The following is a 13,185-nucleotide window of genomic DNA, read 5'->3' on the forward strand; positions in this document are numbered from 1 at the left end:
CCCTAATCATTTATCCAAGTAAGTTTGTGGACCATTTTGTACAATATAACACTATTACCTATGCAGAAAGGTTTATGGAAAGTGGGAGCTCCCTGGGCAAGCCATTCCATAATGTGGGAGCTGCAACAAAGTAATCACATGTACCAGCAGTTGTTACTTTGCCCAGTTGTAGGCTGGCATCCACAGAAGGCCCTCCTGACATGAGCGAAGTTGTCATGGCAGAGCATAGGGGAGAGGGGCTTTGTATGTGATAGCCAGCACCTTAAAATGGGTCCAGTGGAATGTCTGCTGCATGGGAGTAATGTGCATGCTCCATCTAGCCCCTCATAATAGCTGAGCTGCAGCATTCTGCACCAGCTGGAGTTTCCAAACTGATTCTGAGGGGAGACCAATTTACAGTGCATTATAGTAGTCTAGTCTCAATGCAACTGTGGTGTGGATCCAGGTGGCCAGATCAGCCAGATCAAGATAAGGGGTCATTTTACAGGCTACGATGAGCTGGTAGAAAGCATCCCCCCCCCCCGCATTAACTTGCTTCTCCAGTAATAAAGTTGGATCCAATATAACTCCAAGACTTTTAATGGAGTCAGCAAGGGTCAGCTGAACCCATTCAAAAGTGGGGAGAACGAGGGCCTTCAAGAAATGTGCAGGTGAAGAGTTCCATGGCATGGTAAACAACCCGGTAGATTAAAATAACATCCTATTAAACTTCTATTAATGGCACAGGACATTTTTCTCTTTCCAGGCACTTGGCAACCCTAATTGAAACAGCCTGCTGTTTCAAGCAGTTAGCTAGATTTGCTTTTTCAGGTAAGCCTACTTGCATGTAGAAACCTCATTGCGGAAGGGTTTACCTGTGAGTAAACCTGCTTATGAATAGTCTAGTCTGATGTTCCAAGCAGGAGACTGGAGCACATGTCTGTGAATAAAGCTACTGCAAATAAACATCAGGATGGAATGTCTGCTAGCAAGCAGATTTCTTCCTGCTGCTAAGCATTATAGGGCTGCCAACTGCCTGGAGAGAAAATGCCCTGTGCCTTTAAGAGGGGCTTCATAGGATGTAATTTACCAGGTGATATTATTTAATCCAATAACATGAGAAACTTCAGTTGCCTATTTCCACACTTTTTTTGGCCCCCAAGTCACAGGTGACTTTTGCAGGAGACATTCAGAGGTGGTTTGCCATTGCCTGTCTCTACATCACAACCTGATATTCCTTGGAGGTCTCCTGTCCAAAAACTAACCAAGGCCAACCATGCTTAGCTTCCAAGATCTATTGAGATCAAGGTAGCCACGCATTAAGCCTCTATTAAAGAGGCAGGACATTTTTCTCCAGGTCTGTTGGCTTTAGTGCTTTCAAGGGCTCAAAATGCTTTACATATTTTATCTTGTTTTAATCCTTGCATCCTTGTAAGATGGATGAGTATTTCTGTTCCCGTATTTGCAGGGGTGGAAGGGAAATGAGCCAGAGAGAGAGGCTTGCCTTGTTCTAGGGGTTCAGACCATGGATTACCTCATTCATAGTCCACTCCCTTAGCCAACTGTACCATAGTGTGTTTCAACATGTGGCACCAGTGAGACTGAGAGGCTTCAGAGGGCAGTACTAGAACAACCAAGAATAAATTTTAAAAAACGAAAAGGAAAGGGATAAAGAGTTCTGTCGGAGCCACACTGCAACTGAGCCTCACATTTTTCTGAGCCTCACATTTTTCAGATGTGGCTGCACTCCTGTCGGAGCCACACTGCAACTGAGCATGATTAATAGCCTCACATTTTTCAGATGTGGCTGCACTATCCTGTGGCCCATTGAGAAGCCACTCTCTATTTATACAAGCATCACGGATATTGCCAAAAGTTAGCCCATCTTTTGTAAAGAGATAGCTAACTCTCACTCCCATTTTAAATGCATTATGTCTTCTTCCACAGTTTCCTTTTATGAACCCCTATCGCTTACTCCCATGGTCCACTGCTCCTTTGGAATCAGTAGGATTTAATTCCAACCTCTACATAGCAACTAGTGGTCCCAGACAAGGATGTACATTCCTGTTCATGTTAAAAGCCTCATGCAGTCAGTCCAGCTGGTCCTGAGTACTATACAGATGGTGATGCGTGCTCCAGATGTGCATTTACATTCATATCAGCTCTCTCTGTGTGGAAAACTGCGACTCTCCATGCAGGATTAGGACAAAGTACTAAACTGATCCCAAAGAACTATCTATAACCTTATCAGCTTAAAAAAAATCAACTTCTGAATCAAATGTAGTCTCCATAATTTTTGTTTTTCTTCTGTGGCTTCTTCTGTCACAGTGCCTTGGCCCATTCTGAATTCCTTTATAAAGCCAAATTCTGTTTAGGACCAAAATATGGAACTCAGGGGCCATTGCCTCATCCATTCCCTTTTGTCCACTGGGGTTTCAGTTCTTCTACAGTGGATTATTGTAATGAGTTAAGCTGATGGATCTCATTCAAAGCCAGAAAGTTGCTGTTATTATTGATGATACATCCTGATACATTTTTAATGGGCCTGTGCTAAAATCATCCACAGGACTGGGCCAGTTTACCTCCCAGAGAAGTCAGCAGAAATTAACTACAAGATTAATGGAGATACATATAGTCATTTTTTCCCACTAAGTGCTAAAATTAATGTGACGGATAGGAAAATTATATAACTATGTGTGATTTATAATCCTTCTGGAACCTTAGCAATTGTAGCTATTTTATATTTCATTTATGAGCAGAATCAGTAGCTGTTTAAACCAAGTATTGTAAGATAGATGCATTACTTAAGGGCGATCTCTCTTTCATACATTTGCCAGGCCATGTGTAGGCTCCAGGTGTCCATAACTTTCTAAAGAAACTCAATACAGATCGTAAATTTTCTTCTTTTTTGGCACTTTGTCTTGCTAGCATGCTCTGTGCCATCTTTAAATGTTGCCTGTATTTTGAAGCTGAGTAGCAGTGAGTAAATTTTATCACCTGCCTCCAGCTATGCTCTGCGCCTGATAAACATGGAAGGAAACCAGGTGTGAAGCCAAATGCGGTCTAGAGCAAACTCCTGCAGCTGTGCTATTTGTTACTGAGGCCAACCAGCTGCCAGAACCTATTTACCAAAAACAGGGCAGGATTACCTTTAAGGTTGAATGCTCAACTGCATCAGTGTCTTGAATTACTCTTGGAAGGGGTTTCAGAATCCTAATTCTCATTCCAACCCAACATGTATTCTATACTGAACTTGTTCTATACTAAAAGATATTGCAGAAATCTAATACCATGTAAAGATGTGGGAGTTGTTATTTTATTGTAGTTTTAACTGGAACTGTTTCTCTTAACTGTTATAATAAGCTGCCTTGAACTACAAGGAAAGGCAGGGTATAAATGTTTTGATAAATAAATAAACCAGTCATTTATGGTGATATGAACTGGAACTTCCTCTTTAGTATCAGAGTAAAGTTGAACATCAAAGGTAACATTAGTATTTACTTTTCAGAATTTTGGGGGTTGGGTTGGGTGTGTGTGGGGTCTTAACAAAACATTTAGAACAAAAAATATATTGCTGCATCTGCTATCCTTTGTTCCTCTTCTGCTGCATCTACTTTTTAAAAAATTGATCTTCACTCAATATATATATATATATTTTAGAATTTGCAGAGAAGGGTCCCCGTTGTATACTCAAAGCTTTAGTGAAGGTGGGATCAGAAGATACATAGATCACCTATAGTATTGATTCCTCTAATTCATTTTTTAAAATGTATTTATTATTTTTGCTAACAGTCTTTTAAAATGTCTGGCATTTTAAAGAATAGGAGTTTCTAATAATAATAATTATTATTATTTACAAAATTTATATCCCTCCTTTCTGCTTTCACAAGGGCTACCAAGGTGGCTAACAAATTAAAACATAACATGATAAAATCACACTTTAAAACCATTCAAATCAGCCCCCCAACATACATGTCTAAAACAAATTAAAAACTGTTAAAATGTGTACAAAGACATAAAATCAGAAACTAAAACATTGGTCACAAGGGAGGGACCACTGAGGGAATGCCAAACGAAATAAAAAAGTCTTCATCTGTTGGTGAAAGTTGACAACAGAAGGGGAATATATGAATCTCACTGGGGTGAGGGTTCCAGATTCCATGACCAAAAAGGCCTTCTGCTGGGTTGCCACCCACCTAATCTCAGAAGGCAGAAGCACCTGAAGCAGGGCCTCTGAAGATGACCATAGTGGCCATGCAGGTTCATAACAGAGTAGTTGGTCCTTCAGGTATGTTGGTCCCAAACCATAGAGCTTTGGCGGTCAAGACCAGCAACTTGAATTTTGGCTGGAAACAACTTGGGAGCCTGAGTAGATGGGCCAAGGCTGGAATATATTATCCCTATGATTCATTTATTTAGCTATAGGACTATCCAACCAAATTGACTTAAATAGTTATTGTGATTGCTATTATTGATTAATAATTGAGTATAAATTGATAGGAAAATATGAAAAAAAAATTATTTCTGGCCTTTATTTAAATCACTGGCCAGATAATTTGATAATTATTGGCAGTCAATTATGGGATTGAACTATGTGGTAGGATAGGTTGAGTATTTGTGGATGTAGCAGTATTGGATGTTGTAGCCCACTACAGGTATTTTTTATATTGAGTGCTCTTCCATTAGCTCTACCAGTGGTCTTGCAGAGACCACTAGGTGTGGCGATGTTTGGGCAAGGGATTCTGGTGCTCCTGGGGAGGGGAAAGTATAGTGGTGGGACCAGGCAGGGAGTCAAGGAAAGGGGGCAGAGAAACAGAATAGTTCAGCCCCCTTCCAGCCTGCATCCCATCCCGAGGGATGTCGGCAGTGGGGCTAGGATGAATAACCCCCCACTGCAAGAGCAGAATGTAGACCTGGTGTGCATGACCAAGACCTGGGTGGGGGAAGAAGAAGAAGAAGAAGAGAAGAGATTGGATTTATACCCCGCCCTTCACTACCCAAAGGTGTCTCAGAGCGGCTTACAAACTCCTTTCCCTCCCCCTCCCCACAACAGACACCCTGTGAGGTGGGTGGGGCTGAGAGAACTCTGACACAAACTGCTCTTTTTCAAGGACAGCTGTGCCAGAGCTTGTGACTGACCCAAGATCACATCAGCAGGTGCAAGTGGAGGAGTGGGGAATCCAGGCTTATTCCTTCAGGGTGCTCCTGCCATTGAGGATCACGGGCACTGAATGTGTCAGTCTGGCATGGGAGGCTGGGGAGAGTTTGGTGATTTGGCTGGTGTACTGACCACCTAATGCACCGGCCAATAGCCTGCCATCCCTGATGGAGGCCATATCTGGCTGGGCATTGGAACACCCTAGATGGATTGTCCTGGGTGATTTCAATGTCCATGTGGATGATGTGGCCTCCACTCATGCAACAGACCTAGTGTTGTCCATGGTGGCACTGGGACTCTCCAAATATGTAACAACTCCCACTCACCAGGCTGGACACATGCTCGATTTGATCTTCACAGCAGGGGTAACAGTGGACCGGATCACTGCTTCGGCAGTCCCATGGTCAGACCACCATGCCCTGAGGGCCTGTCTGAATGTTTCACCCGGACCCTGGTAGGCGGCGAGCATATTTTAGCTCACCTGCAGAACCAAATGGACCCAGTGCGGCTCCAGATGGCTTTGCGAGATCCGATGTCCCCTGGCAGCTCGTTAGATGAGCTTGTAGGGGATTGGGATAGCTGACTCTCCACAGCCATCAAGATCGCTCCTTGGTGCCCTCTCCGCCCCCGCTTTAGGCTTGCTCCCTGGTTTACCCAGGAGTTGTGGCTTATGAAGAGAGGGCTGAGAAAGCTAGAGAGATGCTTGAGACGAAACTACAAGAGCATCTTATAGGACGTTTATGAGATCCTATGAGATGGCAGTCAAAACCACAAAAAAGAGTACTGCGTGGCTATGATTGCATCTGCGAGCTCACACCCAGCCCAATTATTTAGAATAATCTGGTCTATAACTGTTCTGCCACAGGGAAGACCAAATGCCAGGGAATTGGACATAGGCTGTGAGGTATTTACAAGCTATTTTGCAGACAAAGTCTTGTTGCTCCGCCATGTCCTCCCCGCCACAGTTGCAATAGTGAGTGAGCTCGAGGCTCCATGCACATCTTTGACTCAGGTTTTGGATCATTTCAGCCTGCTCAGCCTAGAGGGAGTTGACAAATTGCTCCTAGCTGTTTGCCCTACCACATGATCCGTGCCCATTGTGGCTAATTAAAGCTGGCCATGATGGGTTCTGAGGCACCCTAAGGGAGATTATCAACAAGTCCCTCGTATTGGGACAGTTCCCTGGGGTGCTGAAGGAAGCAGTGGCCCGTCCTCTCCTGAAAAACCATCTTTGGATTCGGCTGAATTGGCCAACTACTGGCCGGTTTCCAATCTGCCCTAAAGGGTGGTGGTGATTCAGCTACAGAGCTTTCTGGATGACACTTCCATCTTAGACCCCTTCTAGTCTGGCTTTCACCCTGGACAAGGGACAGAGACACAGTCGACTATCAGTTACTGATGCACTGGCTCGCCAACATAGGAATTCAGGGGCTTGCCTTCCAATGGCTCACTTCCTTTCTCCAAGGTTGGGGACAAAGGGTGGCACTAGGGGAACAGCAGTCCAGGAGGCACCCACTGGATTGCAGAGTGTCTCAAGGAACAGTGCTTTTCCCGATACTATTTAACATCTATATGTGCCCCCTTGCCCAGATTGCCCAGAGGCATGGGCTGGGATGTCACCAGTATGCTAATGACACCCAGCTCTATCTGATGTTGAGTGGCCAGTTCGACTCCAGACCAGAAGATCTGGACTGGGCATTACAAGCTGTGGCTGGTTGGCTTAGACTGAGCCAGCTGAAACGGAATCCAATGAAGACGGAGGCCCTGTGCCTGAGCCAGGGTGGTTCGGGGGTAGGGATCCCACTCCCGACCTTTGATGGAACGCCTCTGGTGCCAGCGCCCAAGGTTAGGAGTTTGGGAGTGCTCTTGGATGCCTCCTTAACAATGGAGGCCCAGGTAGCAGCCACTGCCAAGGCAGCCTTCTACCATCTTTGGCTGATTAGGCAATTGGTTCCCTTCCTTGACCACAATGACCTGGCAACTGTGACCCATGCGATGGCCACCTCGAGATTAGACTACTGTAACACTCCCTACATGGGGCTGCCCTTGTTGCAAATTTGGAAGCTGCAGCTAGTGCAGAATGCTGTGGCCAGACTTCTGATGGGCCTCCCCAGGTGGGAACACATCCAGCCTGTGCTGCACTGGCTGCCAATAGCATACTGAATTCATTTCAAGGTGCTGATTCTTACCTTTAAAGCCCTATATGGCCAGGGTCCGACATAACTGAGGGACCACCTTTCCCCATTCATACCCCAGAGAGTACTACGATTGGGGTCTCAAAATCAACTGGCCCTCCGAGGTCCCAATGACACCAGGCTTCCTACTACCAGGGCCAGGGCCTTTTCAGTGGTGGCTCCATACTGCTGGAACAAGCTCCCAGAAGTGATCAGGGCCCTGCAGGATCTTTTACAGTTCTGCAGAACCTGCAAGACGGAGCTCTTCCACCTGGCTTTCAACTAAGGAGCCGCTGCCACTATTACCACCAACAATCTTAATTATAGAGCCCTGGCCCTTGGCTTTGACATTTACAGCCTGTGCCACCACTTGTATCAGGAAGATCATGGAGCAGAACATTTAGTTAGACCTTTGTATGCACTCATACAGTACACCATCATTAAGGAATTAATTAAATATCGCCAGCACTTTATGATACCGAATTGTTTGTAATTCAACTGTTTTTAGATGAGTTTATGTCAATTTTAATTGTTATTTAGGCACCAAATTGTGTAAGACACCCTGAGCCTGCTTTTGCGGGGAGGGTGGGGTATAAATTAAATACATAAATAAATAAATATGACCCACTCCAGTCAACATCATGGCTGCAGCATTCTGTACCAATTTACATTTCTGAACACTGCTTAAGGGCCATCCCATGTAGAGTCCATTGCAGTTATTTAATTTAGATGTTACCAGGATGTGCACCACAGTGGCCGAATCTGTTCTGCCCAGGAAGGGCTGTAGGTGGTTAACCGGTCAAAGCTGGTAAAATGCACTTTTGGACACAGCTGCCACCTGCTTATCCAGCAGTAGGACTTCCAGTTTGTTGGGATTAAGCTTCACTTCAAAACTGCCTCCAGGCACTGGTTCAGGGTTTCTATAGACTCTCTGGGATCAGCTGGAAGTACGAGTTAGAACTGAGCGTTATCTGCATCTTGGTGACAACCCAGCTCAGTTCTCTGGATGAGCTCACCCAGCAGTTTCATGTAGAAGCTAAGAGAATAGGGGTCAAGATGGAATCTTGCAGGACCCCAAAGGCCAAGGGTATGAGGAGCAGTCCCCAAGCACTACCTTCTGAAACCTACCTTTCAGGTAGGATTGGATTGGAACAGTGCCTCCAAAACCCAGCCCAGAAAGGTGGTATGGCAGGGTACCATGCTCAATGGCATCAAAAGCTGCTGAGAAGAATCAGCAGAGTTGTATTGCTTTGTACATCTCCCAGAACAGGTTATATACCAAGGTGACCGAGGCTGTTTCAGTCCCATCACTAGGCCTAAAACCAGACTGGAAAGGATCTAAACAATTTGTCTCACCCAGGAAAGCTTGAAGTCATCCAGCCACCACCCATTCAATCACTGTGTTCAAGAATGGGACGTTTGAGACTGGTTGTTAATTACTGAGATCTCTTGGATCAAGGGTAGGATTCTTGAGAAGCGGACATACCACAGTCTATTTTAGAATAAAGGTAAAGGTAAAGGTTCCCTTGCTCGAAAGCCAGTCGAGTCTGACTCTAGGGTTGCGGTGCTCATCTCCATTTCAAAGCCGAAGAGCCAGCGCTGTCCGAAGACGTTTCCGTGGTCATGTGGCCGGCATGACTAAACACCAAGGCGCACGGAACGCTATTACCTTCCCACCGAAGTGGTACCTATTTATCTACATGCAATTTCTTGCTTTCGAACTGCTAGGTTGGCAGGAGCTGGAACTAGAGACGGGAGCTCACTCTGTCATGCGGCAACTCAGGTCTCGAACTGCTGAACTACTGACGTTCCACAGCCTGCCGTTCAGCGTCTTAACCACTTGAGCCACCGCAGCTCAATAGGAACAGCTTAAAAAATAGCAGCACCTATTGACCCTCCTCGCATTGTTGATATGCTTAGCATAGCCCATCCAACATTTCCCCAAATGATTTTCCCCAAGAATCACTGTTATTGTGCTTAAATTATCTTGAAATCCCCCCCTAGCTGCAATGACTGTGAACCTGACATGGTGCTTAAGGGGATAAAGGATAATTTAAGGAAGTGAGTATTTATTCAGGAAGGATAATAAAAGCTTATGATCTTAAAAATACCTGTTATTATTGCTAGGCAGCACTAAGAATGGCAGACAGTTCAGAGAACAGTGCTTGTTTCTTTTAGGGCTGCATCATCTGTACAGGGACAGGAGGGGGACACTGGACTGAATTCAGTCTGAAAGGTTCCTTATGTTATCTTGCTGCCTCATTAATATTTTTTTTCTGTGTGTAACTTTCCTTAAAAGTGCAATTTCTGCTGAGAATTAATCCTTACAAGTTCTTCCACCTCTGTGAATTCCTTCCTGGGGGAGAATGTGCTAGTAACTAGATTTCAAGCTTCATGCCATTAACGCAGTAGTGTATCCAATGCCCGTAAAGAAATAATGATTTATTAAATTGTACATATTTTTATTTATTTATTATTTGTATTTATACCCCGCCCTCCCTGCGGACATATGATGAGAAGAGTCCTATGGCACCCTATTGAGAGCCTGATGCAAACAGAAAGATATTTACCCCCCCCGACGGAAGAAATAGTCAGACAACAAGGTTGGATGAAATAAGGCCACTTTATTAAAATATTAACTTAACGGCAAAGGGCAAACATGAAAACAGCGGCATGGCAAGGCCTGGTGTCGCTTTGACCCCCATCCTTAACCGTATAAACGGCAAGACACCACGGCCCCGGGTTGGGGCCTGCGGAGCCGCTGAACTTTATTTAAACCTAATTCTGCCACCGCAAGGGTCAAGCCTCTGCTTAGGCCCCTGCGCCCACTCAAACACCTAAAATTAGCTTAAGCCCTTGCTGCAAATCCTGAAGGAAGATGTCATTTCGATTCTCGGAAAGGTGCACGCCATCCCCTCTGTACAGGTCCGGAAAATCAAGCCAAATCTGGGGGTGAGGAAAGTAGTGGCCCCATCCAACCTTTAAAATGTTATAAAGCTCCCCATTGGCCTTACGCCGAGCCCTCTCAATCCCCTTGGGGTCCCAAGTGCTACGCCATACCAGGTGTGGAATCATGGCTGACCACACAATTACTGTGTCTGGCCATTGGCGCTTAATGCACTCCAGGTCATCCCTGGCTTGCCACACAAGGGCCTTCCCTTTCAGGAATCCCAAATCATTACCTCCCAGGTGGATAACCAACACATCTGGTGGCAAGGCTGAATTGTCCTTAAACAGAAAAGGGAGGAGGCCCGGCCAACGCAGGCCCCGGCGCCCCCTCCACTCTAACGTAGCCCACTGGCTGAGGCCCAGTTGCGAGCCAATGGCTGATCGATTGGCCCGATGAGCCGCCCAGAAGATGTAGCTGTGTCCGGAGATGAGAATCCGTCTCCTGCCACAAAACACAGCTCCTAGGAAGAAACGACAGTGAACACCGGAACCCAACAGCGCAAACAGCATTGCAAACAGTAACTTATAATAAGGGAAGAGGGCGCACATAACGTTTATAAGCGGCAGATCGCCACGTGCCCACCCTCTGAATATCGGCAGTGGGATAGCCTAAGGCTGCCGCCGTGGATGCTGCTCCTATTTTGAATGAGTGAGTGCCAAACTTCATTCCAGAAAGGCCTAACAATTCCAAAGCCCGGGCCGTGACAGCCCAAAACTGGTGCTTTGTCAACGTAAGCTCCGCTCCCCCTCTTGGAATTTAGGCTGCCCTGCAGCCCTTCCTTATTCCTCCTCACGAGGAGGCAAACGCGGCCCCAGGAGGCATGCCGTGGGCTGTCTCCTGCGGGGGCCGGATTGTTTCAACACATACAAACAAATCCTTCATCAGTGTAGCCACTATACAAAAAAATATTTGTCCTGGTTCCAAACAGTTTTGGCTTTCATATGTCAACTATTATCCTTTTCTTTCTCTTCTGCCAGCTACTCTGGTCCTCTCATTTAATTCAATGTTGCTTAGAAGTATCAGAGAACATCACAAAGTGATACTCGTATCACAAAAACAGATCATTTGCAGCATCCTGAGAGACTACATTTGTTTTTATAATAAATATACTAGATATAGTCATCGTTGAGTTTCTGGAATGGTGTTCAGAGGCCGCCTTGCTTCCTTCAAAGGTTACATGAGGTATAAGAAGACTGGCCATCATAGATGGCCTGCAGTATTCCAGTGGGATCTTTAAATGTCCTCTGGCATTGACCTCCATTGAGGCATAAACTCAGGTGATGTGTACAGTACAGCTGCAAAACATGGGCAAAGATGCAACATGATGAAGGCTGTTTCTGGGGTGACTCACCTATGCAACTTCATAAAGTACAGTCCCTTAATTGTCAGGAGTTTTCTTACCCCTGGAAGGAACCTCCAAAGATGCTGTCATTAAGTTATCACTGAAATGTATAACATTTTAATGCTGTTCTATGTGCTGCACTAACTCCATATTTGCTTAACTATTAACTGGCAGGGCTACTGCCAATCAGTAGCATCACTCATGCAGATACACATATTTCGCTTACTCTCATAAATGTAGTCTTCTTGCAAATCTTTTTCATTTTGAATTCAGATGATGCTTCAGCTCCTGCACTGGAGACTCAGCCCCAAGGTGATGAAGAAGGTGAGCATTTTGACAAACTAAATGGGAAGACCATGAAAATAAAAACTGAATGTTATATAGGGAGGGAGTCGCTCTATGGAGTCTTTCCCAATACCTTGAAAAATACTTTAACTACAGGTGCCAGGGATTTTAACTAGATACCCTCTACATGTCAAATATGTGCTGTAGTACTGAAACATGGAACATCTTCCTGTAAACTTATTGGCACCCAAAATCTCCTGTTATTGTTGTTGATCTGCTTCCATGCATTTATTCTATATGGGCTTGGATCCACTGGAAGGTTTCCACAGAGGGAGGGGATTTCTGTTTGCAGAGCATGATTCCTTCTTCTCTCTCTGCAACCCCCATGCACAGCAAGAAGGGGGAACCAGACATCTGTGGTTGGAGGAGGGGAAAGTGAACCTGCCCCCAATCCACAAATGCAGAAAGTTTCCAATGGATCTAATGCATAGTCTCCTATTAATATTCCACTTCTTTTATTTTAAAAAAATTATGGATACCCACCAATAGAGTCTTGTCTTTGTCTGAGGCTGCGATCACACACACTAAATAATCCACTTTCATTTCACTTTCCAACTGGATTTTACTCCTGCACTGTTATTTTTGTCACTTGTTTGTCCCTATTGCTTCCGGGGTTTTTTTCTCCCAATGTCCCAGAGGGAGCAAAACATATGTGGAAAGTGGGGGGGGGGGGGCAAAGCAATAGGGACAAACGAGTGATAAAAACGACAGTGTGGAAGTGAGTGTGAACTGGCAAAATCAAATTCAAAAGTGCACTGAAAGTGGATCATTTAGTGTGTGTGATCACAGCCTAAATCAGCTTCACCTACAATCTGGAAGCTTCTCATTTATAAGTGCCTCATGTTCTTTTGTCCTCGTTGTTAATTCCTATAGCTGGCAGTCTGCTGACCCAGCTGTGTCTATCTGATTGACTAATACTTTTGGAATTTAAAATGAGACTCTTCTGTTGCAATTTGAACTTGCTAAAGTAACTAGATAGGCTAGAGCTTTGAAGAATTATACTGTTAGATTTGCACATTCCTGAAATTTGTGCCAGGAACTTTGGGTATGGATTTCATAACCATATATTCTGTATTTTTGCCACTGAAGGTATATATGGTAGCTTATGTTGAACCATTTCTACTTGGACTGCACTCACTGGTATATCTAAAATATTGTTATAATGTTCTTAAGCTTTGCAATCATTTGCAATCATTTTAATTTCAATAAATTGTTAAGGGAAAAAATATTAAACAGG

General features: G+C 44.8%; 1 protein-coding gene across 2 annotated transcripts in view; it reads left to right on the forward strand.

Annotated features, from left to right (window-relative positions):
• SMOC2 (SPARC related modular calcium binding 2) overlaps positions 1-13,185 on the forward strand; it is a 213,281-nt gene that overhangs the window by 95,106 nt on the left and 104,990 nt on the right. For both annotated transcript variants that reach the window (XM_015406852.1, XM_015406853.1), the window contains exon 6: positions 11,877-11,927. In XM_015406852.1, coding sequence (XP_015262338.1) covers positions 11,877-11,927 — 51 coding nt within the window. The remainder of the gene's footprint in view (positions 1-11,876; positions 11,928-13,185) is intronic.

The sequence above is a fragment of the Gekko japonicus genome, unplaced genomic scaffold (genome assembly GCF_001447785.1).
Source record: "Gekko japonicus isolate JY-2015 unplaced genomic scaffold, Gekko_japonicus_V1.1 scaffold1001, whole genome shotgun sequence".
NCBI classification, from domain to species: Eukaryota; Metazoa; Chordata; class Lepidosauria; order Squamata; family Gekkonidae; genus Gekko; species Gekko japonicus.